The 16,729-nt window shown below is 38.6% G+C and overlaps 1 protein-coding gene and 1 non-coding gene across 4 annotated transcripts in view; both read left to right on the forward strand.

Moving 5' to 3' along the window:
- Window positions 1–1,329: 1,329 nt before the first annotated feature.
- Window positions 1,330–1,403, forward strand: TRNAD-AUC (transfer RNA aspartic acid (anticodon AUC)). The gene has a single exon. It is a non-coding gene; the product is annotated as a tRNA-Asp (tRNA).
- A 1,922-nt stretch (window positions 1,404–3,325) lies between these two features.
- The window catches only part of WARS2 (tryptophanyl tRNA synthetase 2, mitochondrial), an 86,326-nt gene continuing 72,922 nt past the window's right edge, over window positions 3,326–16,729 (forward strand). Inside the window, exon 1 of one of the 3 annotated variants that reach the window (XM_006216139.4) lies at window positions 3,326–3,453. In XM_006216139.4, coding sequence (XP_006216201.1) covers window positions 3,364–3,453 — 90 coding nt within the window. In that variant the 5' untranslated portion in view covers window positions 3,326–3,363. Of the gene's footprint in view, window positions 3,454–3,732; window positions 3,912–16,729 lie in introns of those variants that run through there. The other 2 variants (XM_072967897.1, XM_072967899.1) reach the window with 2 other exon arrangements.

A 16,729-nucleotide genomic window follows, 5' to 3' on the forward strand; every position in this document is an offset into this window, starting at 1 on the left:
TCATAAAATGAGTCCAGGAAAAGACAGTATGGCCAGAGAACTGTGGCTGTGCCCCAGATTATGAAGACAAAGGTTCACCTTCATTGTGCAATCTCTTCCTCTGTATTTGAAAAACATACTCAATATAAATGAAAGGTCAGAGGTGAATGGATCATACTTCAAGTAAGTTTTGAACATAGATGCCATCTAGTCTTTGCATTCTGCAAAATTCTTCTTTAAGTGAATAAATGTGTAGGGTAACTCTCCATTACCTTGATCAGCATCTAATACCAACCTGACACTTAGAATTAAATTAGAGAAACAAAATTGGATACTCTGAGACTTGAGGGCTGATTATACTACCAGAGCTAGGAGTGGACTTAAACTCTTTCCTTATCCCATTTAAATCTAACTAGATATAAACTCTCCATTACTGAGGAACAGAGGTGTGTCTGCAGAGGTGGAGGCTCCCCTTGATGTTCTTGGACAAGGAAACCTAATCCTTTCTTCTGACACACATGGTTGCAATAGAAAGCCTTCCCCAACTGCCAGTCTGGTTTTAATCTATTGTTTCAAGCAAGATGGGATTTGCAGGGAATGTTAAGGAAAGAGCAAAATGACCAGAATGTACTATAAAATAAAAGTGTTGATGAGAAATCAAATTTTAAACAAGTGTTCAAAATTATAAGCACGAACATATGTAGACATACAGTGCATGCTACAAGCACATGACAATAAAAGTTTTTAATTGTAAGTATATCTAAAGTCTGCTTTCAATACAACATTTATATCTCATTTTACTAAAGTTTTTTGGCTTACCAAACGATAGCCATGGTAAAACACTGCCAATGAATACGGTGGTGCTTCATTTAAACATTGCTGGACAACGAAACATTACTTAAGCAGACTTCCCATGTAACCAAACTAATCTTGCATTGTACAAACCTTCACAATGTTAACCACTTTATATGGAAACTTTTCAAAAGTTACATTTTTTTTTCTTTAAAAGATACACTGAATAACATCTTTTCCTGAAAATCCATTCATTCATTCAATTAAAATACTTATTAAAGCATGCTGATTATACTGCACTTCTTAGAAGGCCAGAAGATAGTAAGCTTAGATGATGGTGAGTGTTTTGGTGATACTTCCCCCCAAACCAAAAAGTTTTAGAATGCCATTGTAAAAAAGTGCAAAAGCAGACAAAACTAGATTGCTTTTGATAGGTCTAGTGTCTTTTCTGCTGTCAGCTATCCCTTCTGGCTAAAAGCATATCAACCTCTATCAATTAGTTGCTTACTTTGTCAAAATAAAATTTAGATTTAAAAGATGTGCCTAGTAGGGCGTGGGGGGGGTATAGCTCAAAGTGGTAGAGCGCATGCTTATCATCCATGAGGTCCTGGGTTCAATCCCCAGTACCTTCTCTAAAAAAAGTAAATAAACAAATAAACCTAAGTAACTCCCCCCCACAAAAAAAAATTTCTTAAAAAAAAAAAAAAAGATGTGCCTATTCTGTGCAAGGCACTATACTAGATGCTGGGGACATGTAAGAAATACAGAAGTATGCCCATGCTGGCTGAGTGGCATTCAAGAGTCACCAGGTCACCAATGCGGTGGGAAACACAATTTATTCTAAGTTTGAAAATAACTTACTTTAAAAAATACAGATATTGAAGGTACATATATTGAAACACAGATACTGAAAGTAAACATAATGAAAGTTCTGATACATTTTCTTCAGTGGGAGTATGTCTTGGGAATCATCTCCCAGAAAAACACTATCAGCCATGTGAGTCTTCATAGACAAAAAACTAAACTGCTTGAGGAGATAAAGTCAGCAGGCCCTATGACAGCTTTCTGCTGGAACCCAGTCTTACTGCCAGACTTCATCTTACAATCAGGAAGGCTTAAGATGTCACATGTCTAATCTTGGTAATTCCTAGGGTCACTGACTCTAATTAATAATATATCTGTAAAACCTGTATTTTAGCATTTTAATGCTCTGCTGTATATGAGTACAAAACATGTAGGCATTTATAAAACTGCTTGTTTAAAAGGGATACTCTATCGTTTATAAGATCAACCATCACTTCTGTTGGCAAGGTCTCTTTTCAGGGTTTCAGTAACACCATATTTTGGGGGCCTTTTGAATATTTTTTGGCTACTCCTTTTAATTTCCATCATCCAACTACTGTTGTTTCACAACTCTACCTTGTAGTCTCAAAGATTTCCTTGGATTTCCATCTGTTTTGTAGCTCAGACCTCTCTCCTGAGCTCCAGATCTATGTATCTAATTGGTGTCATATTCGGAAGCACTATAAGCTCCTCAGAAACTGAGACAAAACCAAACCGAACAGTTTTGTTGAAGAATGTTGAAGAAATGACTTCCTTAGTTGGTTCCCCCACCCCCATTCCTACAATTCCTTCCCTGATTATTTCTGTATTACAACAATCGTGCTTGAACCACGTACTTTGTACCACTCTTATATGAGATTTTCACTCTATGGTTTTAATTTGTAAGTTTTGTCTTACCTGTTAAGATTTCAGTTCCATTACGAGTATCAGCCTTCTTACTGCATTTATCTCCTAACTCTCCCTAATGGATAAATACAACAAAACACATAAAGGAACTCTGACGAGTCTCTCCCAGTTATATTTTTACTGATCGATTTTGGGGTATATTAATAGGAGCAGTAGCACTGTGCGAACTCTACTCATAATTTAAGCCTAACACAAAACAATTTCTTCTATTAGGTATCATCTTCCCAGGAAGCCTTCCCTGGACCAGGTGGAAGCACCACAGTCCTAGACACTCCACCTCCCCAATCCTGGCATTTGCTTCTGTAACACCTAAAACAGTACATTATTTATATGCTATCCCCTTAGGCCATTCCCTTCACTTCCTTAAGGCAAGGTATGTCTTTCTCTGTACCTTCAGCACCTAGCAGATGAAAGGTTTTAAAAAATGTTTACAGATCGTTTTACAGTGTAATCAATGTATCGAGGCCACATAGGTCTCAAAAGACCACTTACTGCCCTCTAAGAGGATTAGGGAGGCCCCATTCCTAGAGAAACTTCTTAAAAGCTTGCCTCATGATGGCGATGATTCGAAAGGCAACTTCCTTGACTTTCTTCCAGTCTAAAAGCTGCTACTAAAGCCCTCTAAAGAGACGGTCCCTTAAGCAAGCCTGCGTAAAAACTAGGTCTCCAGGGCAAATACTAAAAACAAGCCCCACCCTGTTCCTATCCGCACCTGCTCAGCAGCAGCAAAGCGGCCCGCCCGGAGGGCATAAGCGCGTGCGCAGTAAACAAAAGCGCCGGGAATCTGGGACTTCGTCCCTGAGCTGACGTCACTCAAGACAAGACGGCTCCGCCCTCCTTAAGATGGCGCTGCACTCAATGCGGAAGGCGCGTGGGTGCTGGACCTTCATCCGGGCACTTCACCAAGGACCCGAAGCTGTTCCCGCTCCCCAGGTAACAGAAGCTGGCCCTCTCCCGCCGTTTTCCCATCCCGCTATGTCCTTCTCATCCCCCTTTCCTCTGTTTGCTTCTTCTCTCTTCCCTTTTCCTCTGGAGAGTACAGAGCCCTTTCCTTCCTAAGATCGATTCGCCTACGACTGCCCGCCTACTCGGAGCGTGGCGACGTTGCAAGTATGCGCGGTGACGTAACGCGCTCCTGCTGGGAGGAGCGCGCCGCCGTTTGCCCACTCTGCCTCAGCCTCTCGACCTGAGGGCACCGCACCGGCGCTGTTGCCGGGCAACGCGGGAAGCCGAGCCCTGTGTGAAGTTTTCAGAGACCCGAGGGCCAGTCTCTCCTGGACTGCCCACCTTGTGATCCTGTTGTTGTTTTTAACTCTCCTTTCCCTAACCGCAAGCCAAGGGTCCGGCGGAGAAATTAGGGAAGACGCCTCGTTAGGAATTGGGCCGTTTAAGTAGGTGCACCCTCTTGACGTCCTCTCTCTGGCAATGCGGTACTTGAGCAAGTGTCAGTGCATCTTCCACTCTGATTTCTCCTCATTGCCCCGAAGTAGACCTGTATCGAGGAGGTTTTATGAAGGAATCTCAGCAAGCTGCCAAAGGCGTCTTTTTGTCCTGGCAGCACTGCTGTTAGTGTTTCTCTGTCGGGCTGAGAGCATGGACACGGCTTTTAACCTGTCCTGTCAGTATTTAGAATTTTACCCTCATAACAAAAAGAAAAAAAATGTATATTATTATAGATACATATAATTTCTTACCTTAATTCAGATATTTATTTCAGCCAGATATTTACTAAACGTTTTCCAAGTGCAGTCTCAGTGGTAGGCACTTTGCCAGATATTTCTACATTTCTTTGGAGATAACTCCTGGGGACCAAGGAGATACTTGAGATTCTGTGATTATTAGGTGATTTCCTGTCATCTTTGCATATTCATAGTCTTAATGTGTGTGAGGATTTTGTATGGTAACTGGTGTATTGGAGAGAGTACTAGACTGAAAGTTAGGAAACTACAAGTCAAGGGATTTGTCTGCCATTTGCTAGCAGTGTGACATGACAAGTCACCTAATCTTGGTGGGTTTATTTTCTTTAGCAAAATGGGTGGAGGAAGGGTTGAACTGATTGACAACGTTCCTTCAAGCTTTGGAAAATCTATTGCTCCATGATTATGAAGTCAAAAAGTAAAGCAGTAAGGTTAATTATGAAAACCAAGATTTAAGTTCAACTTGGTTTTCTAATCATCACATAAATTACTTAACTTTCTGTGCTATGTGTTCTTCATGGATGTGGGCCTCAAGATTCTTGGAAGGATAAAGCATATTAAACTAGAAAGCTATTTGTTAACAAAACAGCTATTTAAATGTTATTTTAAATTTCAGGCAGCAATGTTAGGTAAGAATTCATTCAAAATTAGATAATACATCTAATACTCCACTGTTTGAAGTTTGAGGGTTTGATTCTGCAGAACCAGAATTGGTTGATTACTATATTTATAGCTAATAGTAGCATATTAAAACCTGTGGATCCAAAGTAAGTCTTAGACCCAAACCTCCTCTCATTCCAAACTCAAGAGTTGAGAATGTCATGAGAAATAAAAAATCAAGGAGAAAAGAAAAACAAATTACAGCCCACAAATACTTGCCCAAGAAAGTTTACGGCATTCAATCATTATAAATGCTAAAGAAAAAATTTCTTAAATCTCTACTATTGTTTCAGTGGCATTTATGAATACGATTATCTTAAAGTATTAATCTAGATTGTTTCAGGGTGTAGAATTTCCAGAACAGGTTACTGTTTCCAAACCTTTACTTTAGGTCTCAGTAGAATATGAATTAAATTTAAGCAAGAGCATTTTTTTGAAGTATGATCTACATATAATTTTCAGTCATTAAAAATGGTTTGAAAGACTAATGCAGTCTTTGGAAAGACCAATTGGGAAAATATATAAAATTACATTTTAAGTGTAATTATAATACAATTTGTAAATAAATATTTATGTAAATATATGCACAAGAAAAAAGACTGGAAGGAAACAACTATTCTTAAATTTTTTTCCTAAATAGTGGATTAAAAGTGATTTAAGTTTTCTTCTTTAAGCTTTCTGTGTTTTTCACATGTCCTAAATTGAAGATATATCATTTTCAGACCCAGAATAAAGTTTTAAAACATAAATCTCCAAATAAATGCATAGGCATTAATATCATCTGTGATATTTTAGATATCTGAAAGGAATAACTTGTCCCACAGTGCTGTTATTAAAATGGGCTTAGAAAAGTTATTAAAATGGCTTTAGAAAACTTAAGATTTATGGACACTTCTCCTGTATGTATCTTCTTTTCCTCTTGAAAAGTTTCCTTTGAAGTCAAAGATTTTGTGAACAGATGCAGAAATATGTGAAGGAAGAATTGGATTCTTAAACCAGATGCATTAGACACTTTTATGATATCTCATACTCTTTGCGGAAAATAAAATTATTTTGCAAGGGTGTAGTATATTGGAAAAAAACGTATATTTATCATGTGGATGATCCTATCAAAATCTAAGAAATAGAAATTTGCTTGTGATTGGTTTTGGCTGCGCGGTTACTTCCTGAGGTGAGAAGCGAAAAGTGGGTGAGACACCGCAGTGCTTTGCTAGTGTCCTGTGATTCCTTGATTGTGTTAGTGTTTTCTTAAAAAGGCAAAATCTTGGGTAATAAGCTTGGCATTGGAGACTTTTAGTTATCTCAGGCTTTTGCCCCCCAAGGCTTGATGTAGAACTCAAGTTTAAAATAAAAACTTGGGAGAAAACAGAAATAACAGTGTATCAAGCCCTACTCATTATGAAATGTCCACAGTTTATATGCAAGTGGTTTATTTTGCCAGGTGTGCCTGACAGAAAAATGTTGAAGTCTGCCGAGATGAGAGTAGTCACAGACTCAGAGGAATGAAGATCTGACACGTTATGTTTAAACGCTGATGGCATTAGGTAAATTTAGGCCTGTCATCATTGGCCAAACACAGAATCCATACTTCTTTAAGTACTAACTTATGATTGCATTGTGCAAAGAGTGAAATATTGATGACTAGTAGACTTTTGCAATAATATATATAATCATTCAGGTGAAGTGTAAAATATCCACATTTGATCACAGTTAAACAACACACCTCATTCATTATTAGCTGTCCCAGTCTGGGTTTGGCCAGTATTAACATATTGTTCCTACTGTTAATGGCCACTAAATGTAGCCATTAGATGAAGGAATCATGCCTCCAAAAAAATAGGCATTATATTAAATTTTAATCTTGTATTTAGTTCTCACAACAAGGCCTTTTAAAAAATCAGACCCTCTTTTTTTTGGTGTATATATTTTTTTATTTATAGTCAGTTTACAATGTTGTGTCCATTTCTGGTGTACAGCATAATGCTTCAGTCGTATGTGAACATACATATATTTGTTTTCATATTCTTTTTCACCATAAGTTACTACAAGATATTAAATATAGTTCCCTGTGCTATACAGAAGAAACTTGTTGTTTATCTATTTTATAGATCCCTCTTTTTTTAAACCTTTTTTATTTTAAAGTAATTTGAGATATGCAAAATTGTGAAATTAGTACAGAATATTCCTGTCTACCCTGCACCAAGCAGCTTCTTCCTGCATAATCATGGTATAATTATGAAAGTCAAGAAGTGAACTTGGGACAATTTCAAATTTCACATTTTCCCGCTAGTTTCTTCCTCGTCCAGGACCAAATCCAGGATCCCACGTTGCATTTAGCTGTCATGTCTTTTCCAATCATTGTCATGTCCTCAGTCTTTAATGACCTTGGCCTTTTTGAAGAGACTTGCTTAATTATTTTGTAGAATGTCTCTTAATATGGATGTGTCTGATGTTTTATCACAATTAGACTGAGGTGATGGATTTTGGCAAGAATACTTCAGAAGAGATAGTGTTCATAACAAGGCTTTAAGGTAGGTGTTAACACCTTATTATGAGCAGACGAAAATAGACTTTAGTTAAGTTACTTGCCTGATGTCTCAAAGCTAATTAATTGTGAAATTAGGGTGTTAAAATTTACTGTTGGCATTTCATTCCAGATTTTGTAGTTAGTATTTGTTTTTATAGGTTTCTCTGATCATTAAATTGGGGTAGTGTTCCCAGTGACTTTTCTCTTAGCTTTTCTCTGCTGAGTTCATCCATCCAACATGCGACGTGAGCTATAATCAGCCTGGAAAGCCATCAGGAGCCGCTGTGGCCATCTGGGAATTTTACTTGATGCTAACTGCCAGTTTGATCAGGCTGCCTTATGTCCAAGTGCTTTTCTTAAATAGTACATGAAAGTGTTTCGTGGACCCACTCTAACGCCCCTTTTAAGCTCAGTCTATGAGTCCGTTTGTTTAAAATACTCTTTGAGTTGATTTTCCTTGTGAATTGACTTAGCTTATTAGAACCAATAATATTTCAATTCTTGGAAAATATCTTTGAGTGGCTAATGAAAACTACTGATGGTAACTGCTGAAAATATAGAGGAGGAACAGTAGGTAGACGCTGAGCATTTATCCTGGCAACTGTTATAGCAGCCACAGCCGGGAAATGCCGAACAGCGTGAGGCTGCTGACCCCAGATCCTTTCGCAGTGTATCTGTTGCATGGCTGTAGGTTACAGAGGACTGTGTGCAGAGGACCCCTTTTTATATTCTTTTTCATCATAGGCCATTCCAAGGTGTTGTATATACTTCCCTGTGCTACACAGTAGGACCTTGTTTATCTAGTTTATATTTAGTTGTTAGTATCTGCAAACCCTGAACTCCCCGGTTTGGATTTCTTAAGATGAAGTTTGAAAAATACTTCAGCTTCCTTAAATATCCAGGTGAACTTGTTAGCTTAGGACCACATGCAATGGATGGATTATTTTTAAGGAGCTGCTCTGTAAATGAGTTATTTGGGAGTTCTTATTCTAATGTGTATGTTTTTAATCAATAAAATGCAATATTTGTTCTATTTATCTTAAGTTGTGTGAGTACTTGAGATAATGGCAGTCAGTTTTCCTTCCTTCCTTCCTTTCTAACTTCTTTCTTTCATTCCAAATACAGAAATACAGATTACTTCTGCATAATATGCTAATGTTTGTGCCCAGAGATGATGCTTTGACCTCATTCTCAGTCACTGCAGTGACTAACTTGGCCTCTAGCCTCCTCCCAAGGAGCGCTTACTCCAGTTCTGCTCATGATCCTATTTTACCACCACCACTCAGGGGTTCAGGAATTTCTCTCCTGGAGACTGCAGCACAAGGCCTAAACTTTCTTCCTGAGTTTCCACAGGAGAAATATACTCACTTGGGATAGAAACTGCTCTGCCCATGTGAGACACCAGATGCAGGGAAGATAATTTATAGGCACAGGGGTGATAAATGGACTCCAGCTTGGCTGAATTTAACTCCATTCAGGCATTTACAGTTTTCTCTCTATATCATTACTTAGCAATACTCTATCTTTTATGCCCAGTCAAAGGCTTAACACTTTTCCTTAACTTCCTTGCTTATGGGGTGAAGCAAGGTCATATGTAGGTTTGTACCACCCCATCATCTGACTTCTAATGGTCCTGTAATCACTGACCAAAATTCATCTACTTCCCTTTTTTCTTGGCTCACAGTCCTCCTTGCATTGAATCTACTTCTGGTTGGCTAAGAACTACCCTTTTGACTGCCTCTTTGTGTCTTCAGAAGTGCAGTTGAGCTACCCTGGTTTCTAACCCACAGAGATTCTCACAGCTTCCACTTCTACATTCCCTGCCCTTCAGGCTGGGACACCAACCAGCAGGCAGACAGAGATATCAGTTTCTCCTTTGTATTCCTGTCCTGGTGTTCTGGCTGTGACTCATTATGGTGCCAGGCAGCTCCACTGCGGATAGAGCGCTGAATGACCTTGGATATGTCACTGCTTGTTTCAGGTCCTTGGACTAACAGTTGTAGATTTTTCATCAAGGCATTTGAAAACAAAGTAAAATAATAAATATCACCTTGTGAAACATTTTCAAGTGGGATCTTTTATTTTCATTAATAATAATACCCTGTTCTAAATAAAACACTTCATAGTCTTCAGAATTCATCACGTATTCTTATTTAATCTTGAGGACAACATTCACTCTTTAGCCATCTAAAATTTTTACTCACTGATTAAATTTTCATTGTGTCTTCTCTTTTTTTTTTTTACCAGCTTTGTAGCAATGATGAACCTAAATAAGTAAATATCAGTATTTTTTAAAGGTTTGGTGGACATTATTTTCTTATTTGTACTAAAATTGATTTCATGTTTAATTCATTTTGGGGCCCTAGTCTGATAGGACTGTGTTAATTTCAGATATTACTGCATATGGTGATGACGGGGGGAGGTGATACCAGCACACATTTATTGGATGCTTACCGTATAGCAAGCATGTTTGAGGCACTTGACATCATTAGGTCATTTAATCCTTGCAACCTAATGAGGTCAGTGTTAATATTACTCCTGTTTTATAGATGGGGATACCAAGAAGTTAAATAACTCACTCATGGTCACATAGCAAGTATTAGAGCCAAGATGTAAACCCAGGTAGTCTGATTCCAAACTCTGTGTACTAACAGTAATAAAAAGCCATTGAATTCTGAAACAAATTACCTGTGTTAATATGCTGATAACTGCCATGCAAAGTTTTACATCTGTTCCATGGAAGCCACTTATATTTCTCGCCATGGTGACATGCAGAGTAGAAATTATAAATCATCCTTTGTTGTTGCTGTTCCTACAGTCTTGTTTGGCTCAGTGAATTATGAGAAAGGAGCAAAGCTGTCTTATAAATTTATCTCCATGTCTCTATTTGGCTATTGCCACTAGGATTACCCTGTGTAAAATAAGGGCTTTTAACACGTAAGTCCCAAGGTGCATGTAGGAAGTTCTGTTCATACACAGTCTAGAGCTGAAAGGTCAGCCAGTGCACAGCCTTGCAAGCAGAGGGGAGGTGGTGAGTGCTGAAGCTTATGGATGGCCAGGAGACCACTATCTAGGGTCTAGTTGGGATTTATGGCTAGAGTATTTTCTTCAAAAGTAACAGAGGTGCAAAGTAGTAAGATGGAAAAGATTAAAATAATTAATGTTGTAGGCTATTTCTGCAAGGGATAAGTAAGAATTTTATTCTAAAAGACTCTCATTCCAAAAAGTTCACAGAAGAGTCTGAAATTCAATAATTGAACTAAAGCAAATTATTACCAGTTAGTGCATTAATTAGGATGCTCTTGCAGCAACATTGAACAGAATTTATTTTATATACCAGACAAAGGACTCCTCATGAACATTTCCTTATACTCTGGAGAATTCAAATGGACCATTCTATTTTATATTCATTCAGCTCCATTCTTTGCTCACTGTATTACTTTGGAACCCTCTTGGGAAGCAGGAGAATGTGATGGTGAAGGGAAATGAAGCTGTTTATTTAAATCTCTGATTTGAATTCCTGTCCTCCCATGGGGAGAATGGTCTAAGCAGCCAGTTCATAACTTTGCTAGGAGAGAAAAGAGATCTCTTGGGCTGGGGGTGAGTGTGTAGCATGAAGGTGGACTCCCAAGGGAGATGTTAATGACCAGACTATGTGGAGCCCTTGCCAGTTCTGGGGAGAGAGCCAGGTTGGCCTTCTGTGGATACTGGTTACCTGGCCATCTTGGGTGTAAAGGAAAGTCCTTCCATGCCAGCAACACTTGCTTCTCCAGTGGCTGGAAAGTTGCCAGGAAGCTGAAAGGAGCAAGGGTCTAGAGGATCAAGAGTCACCTGAACATTATACTTGTCCTCTTAAAGTTGACTGGCTTCTCACTAAAAGGAAGTGTGGTAAAGCAGAAGAGGCATGGCTATTGGGATCTGTCAGGCCTGGCTTCACTAAATGCTAACTGTGTGATGTCAGGCACATTATTTGACCACACTACACCTCAGTTTTCCAATCTGCAAAGTATTAATAGTAATACTCATGCGGTAGGAATTTTATGTGGATTTGAGATTCTACCAAATGTATAAAGTCCCTTGGCCAATGCACAGCACCTAGCGGGCCCTCCATGCTGATAATGATTATTTCTTCAATAATATATGATTCTACTCAGCGACTTTTCTACCATTACCAATCTTAAAGATCTTTTGATTCCTCCCATCTCCATACTATCCTCTCCTTTCTCTTCCACCGTCAGTCTGACCAGACTAACCTCCCAAAAGCAGTGCACTAATTATGTTCTGCCCTTGTTCAGAAAACTTTGGGGGCTTCTTATAAAGTTTAGACTCCTTATAGCCTCCCATTCAAGATCTTCCACAGTTTTGATCCAAAACACTTCTCTAGGCCATTGCTGTCCTACATGGATCCTTTGCCCTGGAGTTAATATAATTTACAAGTTTGCTCAGAGCTATTTCCATTTACTTCTTGGTTAATGTCACTGTCTCTTGTTGGAAAAACCGTTCTTTCCATTCTAATTGGTCTGTATTCCATCATTCTTTAAAATAACAAATAGCAACAACAACAAAACTCATTTATAGGTTCCAGAAAACTTTGCTCTTAAGCTGGAAATGATTGCTCCCATTTTGAGATTTCATAAGACTTTGTACCTCTCTTACGGAAACTGACAAATCCTTCTTTATATTCTCTGTTTATAGGACAGATGCTTTAGGACAGATGGAAAGCTTGCTATTTTTTATTTAGACCTTTTATGAGAACTCCAGCAGGAGGCAGTTTATAAGAAATACATTGTTCCACAGATGCAGTCTTAGGCTGTCATTTAGCAGACTGACACCACCAGGAGTATGTTCTTAGAGGCCACCCCTCATTGTGAAAGACAGGGCAAGAAGGATTCTTCCTGTTGAGCCCTGGATATGATAATTAAATGTGTGAGAAAATGAGTTATTACTCAAACCTTTGATATAATAATTCCTGAAGCAGAAAGAGCTCAGTAAATATTTACTGAGTGAATGAATTCAGCAAAAAATAAATATAAGACATGAGAAGGTGCACACCGTTGGCATTTAGCATATTGTTGAATCTAAACCATGCACTATTTGTGTATATTTTTATGTTTTTAATTACAGAGGATACTCAGTTATTGCTGCAGTTAATAAATGATCTTATTATTGCCCTAAGCATCCAGATGTTTAAAAGTGATTGGGAGATAGTACTGGTTTCATTTCAATAATTTTTCAAGTAGGCTCTGACTTTCTAACTTGTTACTATAACTGACTTTTATTGCCACTCTAGCTCTTATTTTATTTTTCATAGTTACCTTTTCATAGCTAATTATACTGGAGTTTGCAAACTTTATATTTTATACTGAAGTTTGTTACCTCTGTATATAGAAAAGTGTAGACTCCGGATTAAGATGAGTAGATTTTATTTGGAGCAGTTTTGCCTCAAGAGACTGCCTGGTTCAATAAATGTGCGTATTAGCTATACAGGCACTGACATCATGGTTTTTGCTGCTATATCGAGAGAATGCTTTCTTCAATTCATAAAGGAAATAAAAGGCTCATCCTATCAACATTGCCTTTTTTCTTAATTGTTCATTTTAAGTCAGCCTTTAAAACAGCCTTTGAAGGTGTGCCTAGGAACTCTGCTCTATAGATCTAGTTACGCTCTGCAGAGAGACAGAAAACAGCCCTAAGTTTCCCTGCACTGTTATGCTATGTAGACAGTGAGGCCACTTGTAAGCTTCCCATCCAATGCTATTTGATTTTTCTTTGCACCATGAAAACAGTAGGGTAGTATGATTCAAGAAGAATTTATATATCCATTACAATTAACTTAAATTTTCTTGTTTTAAAGTGGCCTGGTGACATTTTAGTGGTTGGTTAGGAAAGTTTTATTGTTATACTTGCTTACCAACTTATCATTTACATGTTCAATACAACCTGAAATCAACCTAGTATAATTGCAGAACGGTTACAGAATGTCATGTCTGTTTGGAGGGGTTTGATTGCAGCATCTTTCTGATAAGTCTGTGACTACAGTGGCCAAACATCTTGTTAAACCCAGGACCGGTTGTACCCATCAATTTTTAAAATTCTTGGAAATTCCAGTGTTTCCACATCCACACGACATCTCCCGCATTGTTTTTCAAATTCTAAAGTGAAACAGAAATGCTTTAGTAGACCATGTGTCCTTAATTTTGATTAGGAATATATTAACATATCTGTAACTCAAATAGAGACACAGCTTATCCCCTCGTCTTATTTTTCTGTCTAACTAGCAGACTACTTTTGTCAGTCTTCCATGATTCCTGTCTTTCTGAAAGTCAAATGCCCACCTTTACACTGACTCTGTGGAGACAGGGTCATCCAGCTTCCATGTGGACCACATGTTAGAAGGGTTGAGGGTAGAGAGCAGTGTCTCTTCAAAAAAAGTTAACAGAGCCAAGACCACAGATGGGATTACTGTGATCTGAGTAACACTTAAATTTGCGTCGTTTTTAGAGAGATCATCTAGAAAAGCATGTAAAGTGGGAAAAATAATTTCCAAAACCAGGGTTTTTTCTTTTTTAACCCTTTTTAGGCTCAGACTTTGGGAGAGAGAGATCAGAACTGAGACATCCAAAAAAGAGAGAGATGGGAGAAGAATCATTAGAGTGTGGATCTAAGGATTCCAAGAGGGTAGAGAATTTCAAAGAAAAAATGAAAAGCAAGGCAGTGCTATAGTATGATAAAGACTAAAAGTTATCCATTAGAGTTTATAATTGGTATATCACTAATGATATGAGCAACCACAATGGCTTTAGAAGAGTTACTGGTGCAGACTGGTGACAGTGAGATGAGGGGTGAGGAAGTGGGGATTGCTCTTGTGAGGAGCCTGAGTGAGAAAGAAGCATCAGAGAGGGAGAAGGGCACTATAAAGAATGGCCTGACCAAGCGAATTCTTTGGAGGTAGGATCTTTTAGGATGGAAGAGCCTTGAGCATGATTAGAAGAGCCAATAAAGATGGACAGATTGAAGATACAGAAAAGAGATGGAAGGAAATGCAATTCAGAGCAAACGCTTGAACATTAGGAGAGACAGACCAAGCAAGTCTGGGACTGGGAGAAAGGTATAGAGATGGCTGTGGGTCTAGATGAGTTTGCTGGGAATGGGATGGGAAATTCAGGAACTCTAAAACCCGATGGGTATAATTGTCTCAAGGGGTTAATGGAATAAGTCAGTGATTTAGTGGACAGGCTCTAAAGTCAGACTGCCTGGGTTCAAAATCAGGTTCTTCTACTTGGTAACTGGAAGTCCTTGGGCAAGTTACTGAACCTCTCTCTACTTCATTTTCTTCATCTATAAGAGGAGTTAAAAACTTGAACTCTGTAGCCAAACCACCAGAGTTTGGAGCTTGTAAGCTGCACCGCTAACTAACAGTATGTCCTTGGCAAGTCACTTAACCTTTCTGTGCCTTAATTTCTTCTTCTGTAAAATGGAGACAATGATACTATCTACCCCACCAAATCACTGTGAGGATTAAATGAGTTAATATTTATAAGGGTCTAAAACAGTACCGGGCGTATTGTGAGCACTATATGTGTTTTAAAAAATGGTTCAATAGGCGGTGTTGAGAGTTGAGAGTCCAAGAGACTATAATTTAGATTTATAGGTAGAATCTGTGTTGTTTTAAGGGTTTTCACCAGAAGTGCTCAGCTATTTAGGTATGTAAGTGAAGAATGAGCCCTCTAGTCTTGAACCAGGATTGGAGTTTTTGTGTGGCTATGGGGAATATACTGGCAAGGGTTACTGAGGTTGCTAATGAGAGCAAAGTCCAAGTGATTTACCTTGAGACCAGGCTGGGTAGGGAAGAGGAGAGGTCAGATAGGGACCGCTGCACTAGTTAAAAATGGAAAAATCAGAGACTCCAATTTCTAAGTGAGTTTGGAGAGCAAGTATAGTGGGAATAAAAGCATGAACAAGTTGAAAGGTGGAAGGTTGTAGACTGAATAGAATATTGACACTTATGATTTCAAAAACAGGAATTCTGGGTGATGACAAAGTCCAGGGTATGGCCATGGGACAAGGTAGTTGAGGTTGAGGAGTTCAAACAAATGTATTTAATGCTAGACTATTGGATGAGTAATCTTCCTGATAATTGAACTCTTTTGGATAATGGAAGTTAGGGTAGAAAGAGAGCCAGCTTCCTAAGCCTTTAATCAGTTTGGGAGAGTTATTCATGAGATGGGAAGAATACAACAAAGTGCTGAGCAAGTATAAACATCTATCCTCCCATTTATGTAGTCACGTGAGATGTTTTGGACCATTTGTACCCAGTGTCTCCTGAACTATTAAAAGATTCTATTCAGTGGAATATTATTTGGATATGTCACCTGGTAAACTGGGTCCTCATCTCTAATTCAGAGGAGTAGTAAGATCATGAATATTTTCTGTGTATTGATATATTAGCAATTATTGAGCACCTACTATACCAATGAAGAACACAGATAAAATCTTATATCCCAGAGGGAAAGACAAACAATAAACAAGTAATTAAAATATGTTAAAATATGTATGTTAGGTGATAATAAGTGACACATTGAAAAATAAAGCAGAGACAAGCGATGGTAACTGCCACAGGATATTGCAGTTTTAAATTGGATGGTCAGCAAAGGCCTCGAAGAAGGTGAGATTTCAGAAAAGACCTGAAGGTGGTGAAAACACATGCAGGGTGGATATCTGGGGGAAGATGGTGCCAGGCAGAGGAAACAGGAATGGGACAGCCTTGAGGTGGGGGGGTGGCTAACCTGGCATGTTTGAAGATGAGCAAGGAGGCCAGTGTGGCTTAAGAAGAGTGAGAATTTTCTGCATTTTACAAATACTATATAGTACTTTCTGTGTGTTGGACACTTTTCTGAATACTTTATAAATATTCATTTAATGCTCATAACAACCCTATAAAGCAGTGCTATTATTAGCCCCATTTTCAGATGAGGATCTGTAAAACAGGTGTTAAGTAACTTGTCACACTGGCAACAAAATGCACATAGTTTAAGAGGGGAAGGAGCCAGGTTCCTAACCTTAGGTTTGTTTTGCATTATGCTGCCCATATAGCAGTAGGACATGAAGTCAGATGGCTAATTGGAAGGTGGGAGTGGGAAAGTCAATTGTATAGAATCTTGGAAGCGACTGTAAAGACTTTGTCTTTTGCTAGGATTGAGTTGGCAAAGCCATTGGAAGGCTTGTTTGGAGGAATGACATGGGCTGACACAGGTCTTTAAGCTGTACTCTGGCCGTTAGGTTGAAAATAGAATAGAGGAGCAAGGATAGAAGCAAGGAGACCAGT

This window comes from Vicugna pacos, chromosome 9 (genome assembly GCF_048564905.1).
Source record: "Vicugna pacos chromosome 9, VicPac4, whole genome shotgun sequence".
Classification (NCBI taxonomy): domain Eukaryota; kingdom Metazoa; phylum Chordata; class Mammalia; order Artiodactyla; family Camelidae; genus Vicugna; species Vicugna pacos.